This window comes from Typopeltis vanoorti, chromosome 20 (assembly GCF_054136105.1).
Source record: "Typopeltis vanoorti isolate ZY-2024b chromosome 20, IOZ_Tvanoo_1.0, whole genome shotgun sequence".
Taxonomy (NCBI): Eukaryota; Metazoa; Arthropoda; class Arachnida; order Uropygi; family Thelyphonidae; genus Typopeltis; species Typopeltis vanoorti.
The window spans coordinates 57,805,744-57,819,203 of NC_143568.1; the positions used below are offsets into that span (position 1 = coordinate 57,805,744).

Sequence of the window (13,460 nt, forward strand, 5' to 3'; positions counted from 1 at the left end):
CGAATTGGCTTAGCAAGCTCAATATTGTGGGAGCTTGGCCGTTCGGAAGTATTGAAGCGGGAGTTAAGCCAGAAGGCAAAGCTGGCTGTCTTCAATATAGTCTATGTCCCCATCCTCACCTATGGTCATGAAAGTTGGGTAATGACCGAAAGAATGCGGACACGAATCCAAGCGGCTGAAATGAGGTTCCTTCGAGGGGTTGCGGGACTAACAAGACTCGACAGAGTTAGAGGCTCTGAAATTTGGGAAACCCTCAATACTCAACCACTGCGTCTCCGTGCTGAGACGCAGTGTTACGTTGGTACGGGCGCCTGGTCAGAATGCCACAAGAGAGGCTCCCTCAGCAGGCCCTGTTTGCCAAGCCAGAGGGTGGAAGGCCAAGGACTCGCTGGATAGATTATATCCAAAACCTTGGGTGGACATGTTTGGGAATCCCACCAGAACACCTGAGCTTGGTGGCAGAGGATCGTGACCATTGGAAGTTCCTCTTGTAGCTGTTGCCCCCACAACCCAATCAGGAAAGGTGGGCCTTGAAGATGTATGTATGCATGTACATTTTGCAACGTTGAACTCGCATCCCCATTCCTGTGCCCAATCACTCAATTTATTCAAGTGTTCTTGTAAAGTCACAACATCTTCTCTACTCTTCATGGTTCGTCCCAACTTTGCAGCATCTGCAAACAACTGAATATCTCCATCCAAATCTTCACCAATATCATTAATATACAAGTTAAACAGTAATGGCCCTAAAACAGACCCCTGAGGCACACCACTTGTGACTTTCCTTTTCCTGGATATCACCCCCCCCATACACAACTTGTTGATATCTATCAGATAACCAGTCTCCAATCCAATGCACTAATCTAATATCCAACCCCATCCACTCTATTTTGACTACCAACTTATCATTCAGTAATCTACCAAAAGCCTTTGCAAAATCTAAGTATATTACTATATATCCTTCTCCTCTATCCAAGGAAGCAGTCACCTTATTGTAATAAGTAGATTACTAAACCCAGACCTCCCTTTAGCAAATCCATGCTGTCTATCAAAAATAATACCATTCTTGTCAACCTAATTCCAGATCCTAGTTCTCACAAGCTTCTCCAACAACTTAACCACAACACCTGACAAACAGATTGGCCTATAGTTTGATGCTTGAGTTCTGTCGCCTCCTTTATGAAGTGGCACAATCTTGCCCTCCTTCAACTCCTTAGGAACTTGACTGAGTGCAAGACTCATATTAAAAAATGATAAGGCAGGCTTCAACTCCCTGGCACATTCCTTCATAATACGTGGTGATATATTATCAAGTCCCACAGCCTTATTAACATCTAGTTTGCTCAACTCCCCATACACCTCTTGCTCACTTACAGTCTCTCCTTCCCATCATCAACTGCTCTCAATCTCTCCATGAAGTCACATTCAGAAGATTGAAAGAACTTTATGAAATGCTCATTAAGTATCTCCACCACATCTTCTGCAACAGCTGTCTTTATACCCTTTTAACCAATCAATGTCATCCTTCCATAATCATTCATTCTTTTGCTGGCTACATATAGAAAGAACTCCTTAGGATTCTTTTTGGCTTCATTAGCTAACTGCTGTTCATGCCTCACTTTTGCTACCCTTACCAACCAAGTCACCCTCCTTGCCTGGTCTTTGTAATCCTCATGGAATTGGTTATTTCCACTTCTCTTATGCTGCCTCCATAATGCCCTTTTTCTCTGTATTGCATGCTTAATCTCTATATTCATCCATTTCACATCTACCTTATTTAACCTTCTGACCCTTGGAACACATTTAGACATTGCATCTACTAGATAAGTGAGATCATTTTAGGAATTATTTCAGGAGTAATGGCTGACACTATTAATGCATTCCAAAGAGAAGCAGGTAAAATCATAACATTTGGATATGCTGTAACTGTAATAATATATAGCAAAAATCATCCACATACAGGTGTGAATGATTTTTGCTATGTACTAGTATTATTATTATTGCATGACACTTCCAAGGAGTCCAAAGACTCATTGAGGGAAGGCACTTACTCTACAACTCTCTGTCTCCATTATCTACACCAATGCCATCTACTGCTCACAACCACCAACATGAGTATTTTTTGTCCATATATTGCATGCGTCCTAAAGGTGGATTTTGTCTGTATGCAGGATGAAAAACCTGAGTTTCTGGGAGAAAAAAAAAATATATATATATTTATATACACATATATACACACAGATAGATATTTTATTTTTCCTGGTTCTTTCTCAGCATTAGATGTTGTGGTTAAGTTTCTGTTTGATGACGGTCTCTCTATCTTTAATCTGTAGTTTGTCATCATTCTACCTTTGGGCATGTTCTTTACTTACATATAAGCCACACGTGGTAAAAATGACAGACAGTTGAGGCATACTCATATTTAAAATGCATCTAAGTGGATTAGGGATGTACAGCCTCACAAGTCAGTCCGGATATTCTGCTTTTACAGATGTTGAAGGTTTATGTATGATAAGGATGATATTTCAGATATCCTGAAAAATTTGTATGTTTCAGGATATATATATCTGAATAGCCGTTATTCCATCAGCTTTAACATATCTCCTGAAATGGAATGCCAAGAAGATCTCATTCTGATATAACTACTTGAGAATAATTGGGATTTGCAAATCCTTCCATACCCATTTGAACCAAGAAAGGCAACATTTTCTCTATTGACCATTCACTTGTTGCATGAAAGATGAGGAATAATGGTACATTATACAAGTCAGACATTTGGAATGCTAGGATTACCCAGATGCTGATATCAGTACTGCATCAATACTGTTGAAGAAAATAATAGTGGATACCAGTTCACTGTTGCTAAATGCAAAGTTATGCATTTTAATTTGAGGATAATCTGAAGCACATGCTACACTAATAGGATTTTGTTTCAAGAAATTGAGGGTAGTGATCTCAAAGTGAATGAGGGTTAGATAACTGAACTTCATGAGCTACATATCAAGGTAATAATCATAATGCTGAAAAGGACACTGACTTATAAGAAAATCATGAGTTCCTTTACAAAAGCTCATTATGATCACATCTGGACTATTATGATCTGATTTTGACTCCAGATTCAAGGAGGGTATAATATACACACTAGAATGTTGGATGTGTATGACATATCAAGGGAATACAGGTGGAGAAGAGGTGATATGATAAACATACAAACTGCTTCGTGGATTTTAGAAGATGCAAATAGATTAATCTCTCCAAATGTGGGCAAATGTTAAACTACAAAAGGTGATCCCCTATGCTGTGTAGGAGTGTGATTAACAAAAGCACGAAGGCTACATTTTTCTTTTAGCAACTGGTAAGGAAGTGGAATAAGTTGCTGCAGAAGTGATGAGATAATGGTGTGAGAGCTCAGCTGGCCTCTTATGGTAAATTCTCTGGAGGTTTTCATAATAATAATTATAGTCACTGATTAAAGAAAGCACTGAGCAGTTCTCACACAATCAAATGGAATTTTCCATTTGAACATATACAAATAAGAAAATTTATTATTTTAAGTCCAAAATTAATTAATGCTGAACAAATGACAATGACTAGGTACTGAGATAAGAGTAACTGGAAATCTAATATTACATAAAACTAGAAAACGCAATTAGGAATATGCTAATTCAATCACAGAAGGTTATGTTTATGTGAATTTAGAGTTGAAGTAAGGAAATAATATAAGAAAATTAAACTTTCCTATTAGAACTCTATACAACTGAACAGTGAAGATATACAAAAAAGTATTTTATGTATGTAAAATATTCCACTATCTTCACCACAGTACGAAAAAATGGCTTGATTTTATTAATCAATACTGTATATAAAACTATGATCTCAATCTAGAATACAGTGTATGATATTATATTGAATTTCTTGTTTAAAATGATGATTAGAAATATATTACATTTGTATGCATCCTACCTGGTAACTTACATGAAGTGGACAAGTGTAATGTTTTATTAAACATAAATGGGAATTTTCAAAGTGGATGGCATTAACAATTTGTATTTTTTTTTTTTTTTAAGAACTGAGATTTGGACAACATTTTAAAATATTTTACATAAATTCCACTTCAGTACTATTCTTTTTTAAATTATGCAATATATTCATGAATTTCACACCCCACAAAATAATCTGGTTAGGGTGGCCTCTCACATGATTTTGTCTTCAGTTTTTCTCAATCTTCCTGATTTGGCATCATTAATAGCTCCCCAGAGATCGAAGATGAAGTCATCAGTGAATCCAAATGCTTCAAGATCAGAACTATCAATAGCTGTTACAAAGTCATGAGGATTGGCTTTTTCTCTACCAAGTTCCCAAATCTGAGTTGCTGAAACATAAAATAATTCTGAATAAATATGTTTATCATTTTTATATCCCAACAATAATATCCAACATTTCGGTCCATAAGCAGTATACTTAATTATGTATACAAAATCATCATTTTGTATAGTTACATAATTAAGTATACTGCTTACAACAAAATATCACTTTATCAATCATGTCAGAAACTGCAGAAAAAAAAAATTAATAAATTAATACATTTAATAGGAATAAATCTCACAGACTAAGGCATTATTCATTTTTTGAATTTCCAGTATACATATTGGAAACCATTTAGTTCTTGACGAGTAGTATAGAAATACTTCATTGAGGCATCTCTTCCTTTTGAAAAAGTAACCATGGACACCCATGGACTCAAGATATATTGGATATATTGGGTGTCCATGGTTCCTTTTTTGGATGTGCCAGGATCACTGGGTGAGTTCCACTTAAAATAACTTGAAGTATCCATTTTTTTTTTTTTTTGTGGTAGGGTCTGCTGGTTTGTTGTTAATTGATAACCTTGCCATAATTTTTTTCACAAGTGGGTTCTCACTGAATAGAACCATTTTTAGAGTGGTACTGTACATCGTGGAAATGATGTGATCAATAAAGAAACTGTCATGATCATAAAAAGTTCAGGTATCATGAAATTATCAAATGGTGGAATAAATATACGAGTCTGAGTAGCTGTTAACATTTTTGTAACTACTACCTTCTCAGCATAAGAGGATCTCAGAACAGGTGTGGTAGTGGCCAACTTCCATTTTGCATCCTGATATGATATATTTTGTTCTTTTTTTATCTTTTGTATTTCGTTTTCATCTTTCCACTTCTGGCATGTGTGGGAGTATACTGGATGATCTCCCTGACAGTTTACACATTTAGCTTTCTCTGCAGAGCAAGACTGATATCATTCTTTTTACTTCCACATCAGGCACAGGTGGCAGAGTCATAACAGGCAGTTTTGGCATGTCCATATTTCCAGCATTTGAAATATCTCAGGACAACTGAGATACCTTGCTTTAACAGATGTCGTAGGCTTAGGAGTATCAAAAGTAAGGATGATGTTTCTGGTTGGAACCAAGTGACCATCCATATGGATCAGGATTGTTTATATCTGTTACCCCCTTGATCTTTCAGCTCTCAACACATCTCCTCATCAGGAACATCTAGGAGATCCCATTCTGAGATTATCCCTTGACAGGAATTGAGTGTTTTATGGGATATTACTGTTACTGGTATTCCCATTGATGTTGCTCTGAGTAGTTTGTTTGAATTGTTATTGACATGATGTTTCTATGAGGATTGATCCGATTAGCTGATTGATCCTGAACAGGCCATCCAGGACCACCCGTCTTGCCAAAGCAGAGGCCAAGTTGCACAAGATTACCAGGATTCCCCCCTTTTCTGGATATCCATGGGTCACACCAAACAGCAAACACACAGCAAGGAGTTGAATTCCAGTGATGGTAGTCTGGAAAATATGATAGTGAAAAAGACTCAGTAGAAGTAGAGCAAAGAATATGTAAAGAAAAGCAAAGAAAAAGAGAAAGAATGAGAAAGGCAAGTACCATCGTTGGAAAGTCTCTTCTACCACAAACAGGCCCCTCACATGGAGAAGAAGGAAAGATTAATGGTAGAATTAAAGATGAATAGAAGTTTCCAAGTAAGAGAAGATCTGAAAGAGCAAGAGAGTAAGAGAAAGAAGGCTGAAGTAGTGAAACAAAGATCAGTAAGAGGTGAGAGCAAGTGTGTAAACTGGACAGGGAAATTAAATGGGGTATCATGGTATAGAGAAGCACAGGAAGAGTATGTACATTGAAAGCAATAGTAAATGCACATGTTAGGGCAATCAGCATTAGAGAATGGCCTAAAATGCATGAGGATTATTAGATCTGGAGGAAATAGGGCAATTTATGACACACAGGGGCCTGATGAAAAAGAGTTAGAGCTAAGAGTTAGCCTAGGTTACATTGATTACATAAAAATGAGAGAATGGGTGTGCAAGAGGAGCAGGGAAACCGGGAGCCTCAGGGGGGACAGGGGTACACAGCATGAGAAAGGTTGATGCTCCAAGAGGAGATGAGCATGTGTAGGCAGGAAAGGAATGGGATTACCATGGATCAAGAGGAAACAGTTGGAATTGAAAAGGGTTTTAAAATGAAGAAGCAGAAAGGGAAATGGCCCCAGTCGAGCATGGAGAGATCACATTGAGTGGGTGGTATCAGTGGAACTAGCTGTAGATCCAGAAATGAGCTGTTGTGTTTGTATACAAATGCTAGAAGTATAAGAAACAAGGCAGATGAAATGGTTACACTAATTGCGTCTGTTCACCCAAAGATTGTCGGAATAAGTAAGACATGGTTGGAAGAGGATGACATCCTGACAGGAATAGAGATGGAAGGGTATGATGTGTTTCATGAGGACAGAAGGGGTAAAAAGACAGGGGAAGGCTATTGATGATAGAGAAAGAGTTATGTTCATATAAAGTAGAGATGCAAGAGGGAAATAGTACCAGTAGTTTTGAGGCAGCATAGTGTGAGACAGAGGTGAATGGAATCAAATACTTGGTGGGATGTTGTTATAGACCAAGTAATGTGGATGGTGGTGATAATGAAATGTACAATCAAATTAGCCAAGTAAATAAGAAAAGGGTGATCATTATGGATGATTTTAATTATGGCCATATAGACTGGAATGATGAGATAGCAACTGGAAGTAAAAGAAAATGAGTGAGTTTTTGAGGGATAACTACCTCAGACAGTATGTAACAGAGGGCACAAGAGGATTGAGGGTCTTGGATTTGGTCATCTCATCAGAGGATGTAATTATAAATGAGGTTTCAAATCATCCACCAATTGGTGAGAGTGACCAAGAGGTGATTACCTGGGTGGTTGCCAGCAGTGCGAGGACCTCAGTGAGAGAAGGGTATATGTGGAACTACAGGGGGGGAGGTGATTATGAAGAACTCAGGAGACAGCTTGCAGATGTAGCATGGAGTGAGGAGTGCTGGAAAAGAGATCAATGCAGCTTGCGGGATTTTCAAAAACTGTTTAGTAGATGCAATGTCTAAATGTATTCCAAGAGTGAGAAAGTTAAATGAGGTGGGTGTGAGATGGATGAATAAAGAGATTAAGCATGCGATACAGAGAAAAAGGGCATTGTGGAGGCAGCATAAGAGAAGTGGAAATAACCAATTCCATGAGGTCTACAAAGACCAAGCAAGGAGGGTGACTTGGTTAGTGAGGGTAGCTAAAGAGAGCTATGAACAGCAGTTGGCTAATGAAGCCAAAAAGAATCCTAAGGAGTTCTTTCGATATGTAGCCAGCAAAAGAAAGAATAATTATAGAAGGATGACAATGATTAGAGAAAATGGTATAAAGACAGCTTATGCAGAATGTGTGGTGGAGATACTTAATGAGCAGTTCATAAAGATCTTTCAATCTTGTGAATGTGACTTCATAGAGGGATTGAGAGCAGTTGATGATGGGGAGGAGAGACTGACTGACTGTAGGTGAGCAAGAGGTGTGTAGGGAGTTGAGTAAACTAGATGTTAATAAGGCTGTGGGACTTGATAATATATCACCACATATTCTGAAAGAATATGCCAGGGAGTTGATACCTGCCTTGACATATTTTTTTAATACGAGTCTCACACTTGGTCAAGTTCCTAAGGAGTGGGAGGAGGGCAAGATTGTGCCACTTCATAAAGGAGGTGATCAAACTCAAGCATCAAACTATAGGCCTATCTGTGTGTCAGGTGTTGTGGTTAAGTTGTTGGAGAAGTTTGTGAGAACTAGGATCCAGAGTTGGGTTGATAATAATGATATTATCTTTGATGGACAGCATGGATTTGCTAAAGGGAGGTCATGTTTTAGTAATCTACTTACTTATTACAATAAAGTGACTGCTTCCTTGGACAGAGGAAAAGGATACACAGTAATATACTTGGATTTTACAAAGGCTTTTGATAGAGTACCTCATGATAGATTAACAGTCAAACTAGAACAGATGGGGTTGGATATTAGATTGGTGCATTGGATTGGAGACTGGCTATCTGATAGGTATCAACAAGTTGTGTATGGGGGAGCGATATCCAGGAAAAGGAAAGTCACTAGTTGAGTGCCTCAGGGGTCTGTTTTAGGTCCATTACTGTTAAACGTGTATATTAATGATATAGGTGAAGATTTGGATGGACATATTCAGTTGTTTGCAGATGATGCTAAGTTGGGACGAACCATGAAGTGTAGTGAAGATGTTGTGGCCTTATAGGAAGACTTGAATAGATTGAGTGGTTGGGCACGGAAATGGGGATGTGAGTTCAATGTTGCAAAATGTAAGGATTTAAAATTTGGAAAAGAAAGATGGGATGCAGAATTTATGCTTGGTGAGAATATATTGTTGGAGGTAGAGGAAATAAGAGATCTGGGGGTGATAATGGATAAGGATCTAAAATTTAGGGACACATTGCCAAAATTGTGAAGAACAACACAAAGGCTTCTGGGAATGATATGGAGGACACTGACGTGTAGAAGTAGGGAGATTCTTGTTCCATTGTAAGCCTTTGATTAGGCCACACATGGACTATTGTGCCCATAGTTGGTCACCGGGTTTTCAGAAGGATGAAGAAATGTTGGAAAGGGTCCAAAGGAAACTGACTAAGGTAGTTTCTGACCTCGGGAATGTCGAGTATGAGGAAAGATTGAGAAGATACAATTTGCAGAGTCTGGTGGACAGGAGGAAGAGGGGGGATATGATCGAGACGTACAATTTGGTAAGGGGCTGTTATAGGATCAATGCCGGAGAAGTTTTACAGAGAATAGTGGGAGATAAGGGGAGAACCAGAGGTCATCCGGAAACTGTATAAGGAGGGTGAGAGTAGAGAATTGAGAGGCAGGTTTTTTTTGTGCAGAATTGTGAATGATTGGCATGCCTTGCCTGAGAATGTGGTGTCTGCAAAGAGTTTGAATGTGTTTAAAACATGGTATGATGAGCTGTGTGTGTATGTTTAAAAAGGACCTCCCAGATGAGTCTTTGATTCCATGAGGTCTTGAAGTGGTAATAATAATAATAAATGAGTTATATGATTTATTTACAAATGCCAGAAGTATCTGAAATAAAGGACAGACTTTGTAGCACCGAATGAATGAGATTAATATACTGATGAAAGTAGAGATGGAAGAATTTAATGTTTCTCATAATAGGAGTAAGAGCATGAAGGACGAGAGCAATGTTGCTGATGATGATAGCAAAAATATTTGCAAAAATGCAGAAGCAAGATCAGGAAATAGCAACAATGGCTTGAAAGCATTATAGTATGAGGTGAGGTAAACATAAGCTATAGCAAAGGATATAGTATATTCAGAGAGGACAGCAGGAACAGGATTGTAGGGGGGGGAGTTTTGCTAAGATTTTGAAGCCAAAAAAGAGAAGTTTGTCAGGAGGACAGGGATGTGAAGGGCAGTTCAGTAGAGGGCATTCTGTATGGGATAGAGGCTAATAGGATGAAATATATAATTTGTGTCTGCTATAATTCTGGTAGTATAGGGGTGATTGTAGATTACATGCACTAACAAATTAGCATGATGAGTGCAGGTCGAGTTATTATTATCACGGATTTCAATTATGAGGACAGAGTGGGACAGAGGGAAAGAATTAGAATTTATACAGCTACTGAGACATAATTACTTGATAAATTATTAAATCCATAAATATTCTTTATATTTTACAATTTTGGAGGAGAGGAGGAAAGACCGACTGTAAGTGAGCAAGTGGCATATGGCGAATTGAGCAAACTTGATGTTAATAAGATGGGACTTGATAATATATTAAGTCCCATCGTATTTTGAAGAAATGTGTCAGGGAGTTGACATCTGCCTTGACAAATTTTTTTAATATGAGTCTTGCATTTGGTCAAGTTCCAAAGGGAAGGCAAGATTGTGCTACTTCATAAGGGAGGTGAGGAGTTGAGCAGTAGGGAAATGCTGCTATGGAACTGACAAAAAAACACATACAGCATCAATCTGTGAATGTATTCTGAAGGCTAAAAGATTGAATAAGGTAGGTGTAAAAAGGATGAATGAGGGACTTAAACATGAAATCTGGAATAAGGTACTTTGAAGGCAGTACAAGATGAATAATGGTAATAATCAGTTGCAAGAAGAGTATAAAGACCAAGCCAGGAGTGTGATTCAGTTAATAAGAAAAACAAAAGTGCAGTGTAAGCAGAAATTGGCAAATCAGGTGAAGAGAAACCCTCGAGTTTTTTAGATACGTGACAAGTAGAAGGAAGAATGATCATGGCAAAATGATGTTAATAGATAAAAATGGTAGAATGGTAACTACTGCAGAAGAGACTGTTGAGGTACAGTGATCAATTTGTAAGGGTATTTCATCCTGATCAGGATGGAATCATGAGGAAATTAAATATAGAGGACATAGGAGAGGATGGCTTAATTGTGAGTGAGCAAGAGGTATTTGAGGAAATAAATAACCTTGGTGTCAGTAAGGTGATAGGATTTGATGACATAATCACCACACATCTTAAGGGAATAATCCATGGAATTAGCAGTAGCATCGGCATGCCTGTTTAATAAGAGTCTTACAACAGCACATGTTCCAAAACAGTGAAAAGAAGGTAAAACTGTTCCACTGCATAAAGGTGGTGATTAAGACTGTGGCTTCAAATTATAGGCCAATCTGTGTATCTCGATTTCTGGTGAAGGTACTAGAGAGATTGATAAAAAGTCGGATACAGAATTCGGTTGAAAACAGCATTATTCTTTGTGATCATCAGTATGGGTTTTTTAAAGGTATATCATGTTTTACTAACTAACTTATGTACTATAACAAGGTGACAAATATCTTGGACAGGGGAGATGCATACACAGTAGTGTACTTGGATTTTGCGAAAGCTTTTGATAGGCTCCCACATGAGAAACTATTAAATAAATTGAAACAGATGGGATTGGATAAAAGACATCTGAGTTGGATCAGTGATGTGCTGTCAGATAGGTATCAGAAAGTTGTATATGGGGTGCAGTATCTCTTAAGAGGAAGGTCGCATGTACTGCAGGGGTCAATTTTGGGACCATTGTTGTTCATTTTGTATATTAATGATATTGAGATGGGTTTAACTAGTGATATGCAGCTGTTTGCAGACAATGCAAAATTGGGGAGAGCAATACAGAGTCAAGCAGATGTTATATTATTATTATTATTATTATTCAGGCCTTCATGGAGTCAAAAGACTCATCGTGGGAGGTCCTTTTTTAAGAAACACGAGTCTATCAAGACTCATCGAGGGAAGTCCCTCCTATGAAACAAAGTCTATCATAACGCTCCTTAAACGCATTGACCGTTCTCGATCTCACCACTCCATCAGGCAATGCAGTCCATGGTTCAACCACCTTCCATGCAAAGAAACCACTCCTCACCCTCTTGCTCACAATTTCCTTTCGTAACTTCCAGGGATGGCCCCTTGTCACGACTCCTTCCCGCTGTCCAACCAAGCAAAGGAACTCCCCAGTGTCAACCCTGTAACCACCTCTCAACAGTTAAAAAGCCTCTATCATATCGCCTCTCCTCCTTCTATCTACCAAACTCTGCAATCCACACACTCTCAGCCAATCCTCATGACTAACATTGTACAGTCCTGACACCACCTTTGTTATCTGCCTTTGTACCCTTTCCACAGTTAATTTATCCCCTTCAAATCCTGGTGACCAGATCTGAGAACAATAGTCTAAGTGTGGTCTGATCATGTCTTATACAATGGAATGATAATCATTTTATCTCTGCAGGTCAGTGTCCTTCTCATTATTGCAATCCTCTTTGTTACCTTCACTACCTTTGCAATATGTCCCCTAAATTTCAGTTCTCTATCAATCATCAACCCCAGATCTCTCTTGTCTTCCCTACTTCCTCCAGTAGGACTCCTCCCATAGAATATGCAGTATCCCATCGATGTTTCCCAAACCTCAAGACCTTACATTTTGCTGCATTAAACTGACATCCCCCATTTATTTGCCCACCTGTCTAACTTATTCAAATCCTCTTGCAGGGCTACCACATCTGCACTATTACTAATAACCCTTCCCAGCTTCGCATCATCCGCAACAACTGAATATCCCCACGGACAATGTCATTGATATAAAGGTTAAACAATATAGGTCCCAGCACTGAGCCCTGTGGAACACCACTTGTAACCTTCTGCCTCTTTGATATTGCTCCACCTTACACAACTCTCTGATACCTATCGGATAGCCAATCCTGAATCCAGACCCATGTGCTGCAACTTGAATATCAGCTTATCGTGTGGCACCCTGTCAAATGTCTTTGCTAAGTCTAGGAAACTGGCAGTATATGCCCTTCCCTCATCTAATGCTCTTGTAACTTTATCATAAAAGGCTAGCATATTGCTAAAACAAGAGCACCCCTTCACAAATTCATGTTGGCTCTCACAAATAACATTACCCTCATCTGCCTAATGCTGTATACGGTCCCTCACTACTTTCTCCAAGATCTTGCTAACTACTGATGACACATGAACTGGCCTATAATTAGACGCTTCTAGTCTGCTACTGCCCTTATGCAATGGCACTATCTTACCTTCCTTCCATTCCATGGGCACCTTTCCCGCAGCCAGACTTTCATTGAAAAGACAGGTTAAAGGCAATGTCAGTTCCTTAGCACATTCTCTCAAAACTCGTGGTGAAATACCACCCAGTCCCACTGCTTTACTAACATCCAGAGTATTCAGTATGTGGAACACACTTGCCTCCTGCACCTCTAAACCTAAAACCTGCCTTATCCCTCTAGTATTAAAATTGATTCCTCCAGGATGAAATACTCCAATAAAGTGTTCATTGAACAATTCAACTATGTCCTCTGCATCAGTCACTCTATTCCCATTTTTATCCCACAATGTCATTCTTCCACAGTCATTTCTCCTCCTACTGGCCACATAGCTAAAAAATTCCCTAGGATTTTCCTTGGATCTAAGAGCCAATCTTTTTTCATATTCCAGTTTTGCCTTCCTTACTATATTAGTCACTCTCCTGGCCTGTCTCTTATATTCTTCATGCATCTTC

General features: G+C 38.7%; 1 protein-coding gene across 1 annotated transcript in view; it reads right to left on the reverse strand.

Annotated features, from left to right (window-relative positions):
• Positions 1 to 3,527: 3,527 nt before the first annotated feature.
• Positions 3,528 to 13,460, reverse strand: part of kermit (PDZ domain-containing protein GIPC-like protein kermit) — a 149,931-nt gene continuing 139,998 nt past the window's right edge. Inside the window, exon 6 of the mRNA XM_090410166.1 lies at positions 3,528 to 4,372. Coding sequence (XP_090266292.1) covers positions 4,194 to 4,372 — 179 coding nt within the window. The 3' untranslated portion in view covers positions 3,528 to 4,193. The remainder of the gene's footprint in view (positions 4,373 to 13,460) is intronic.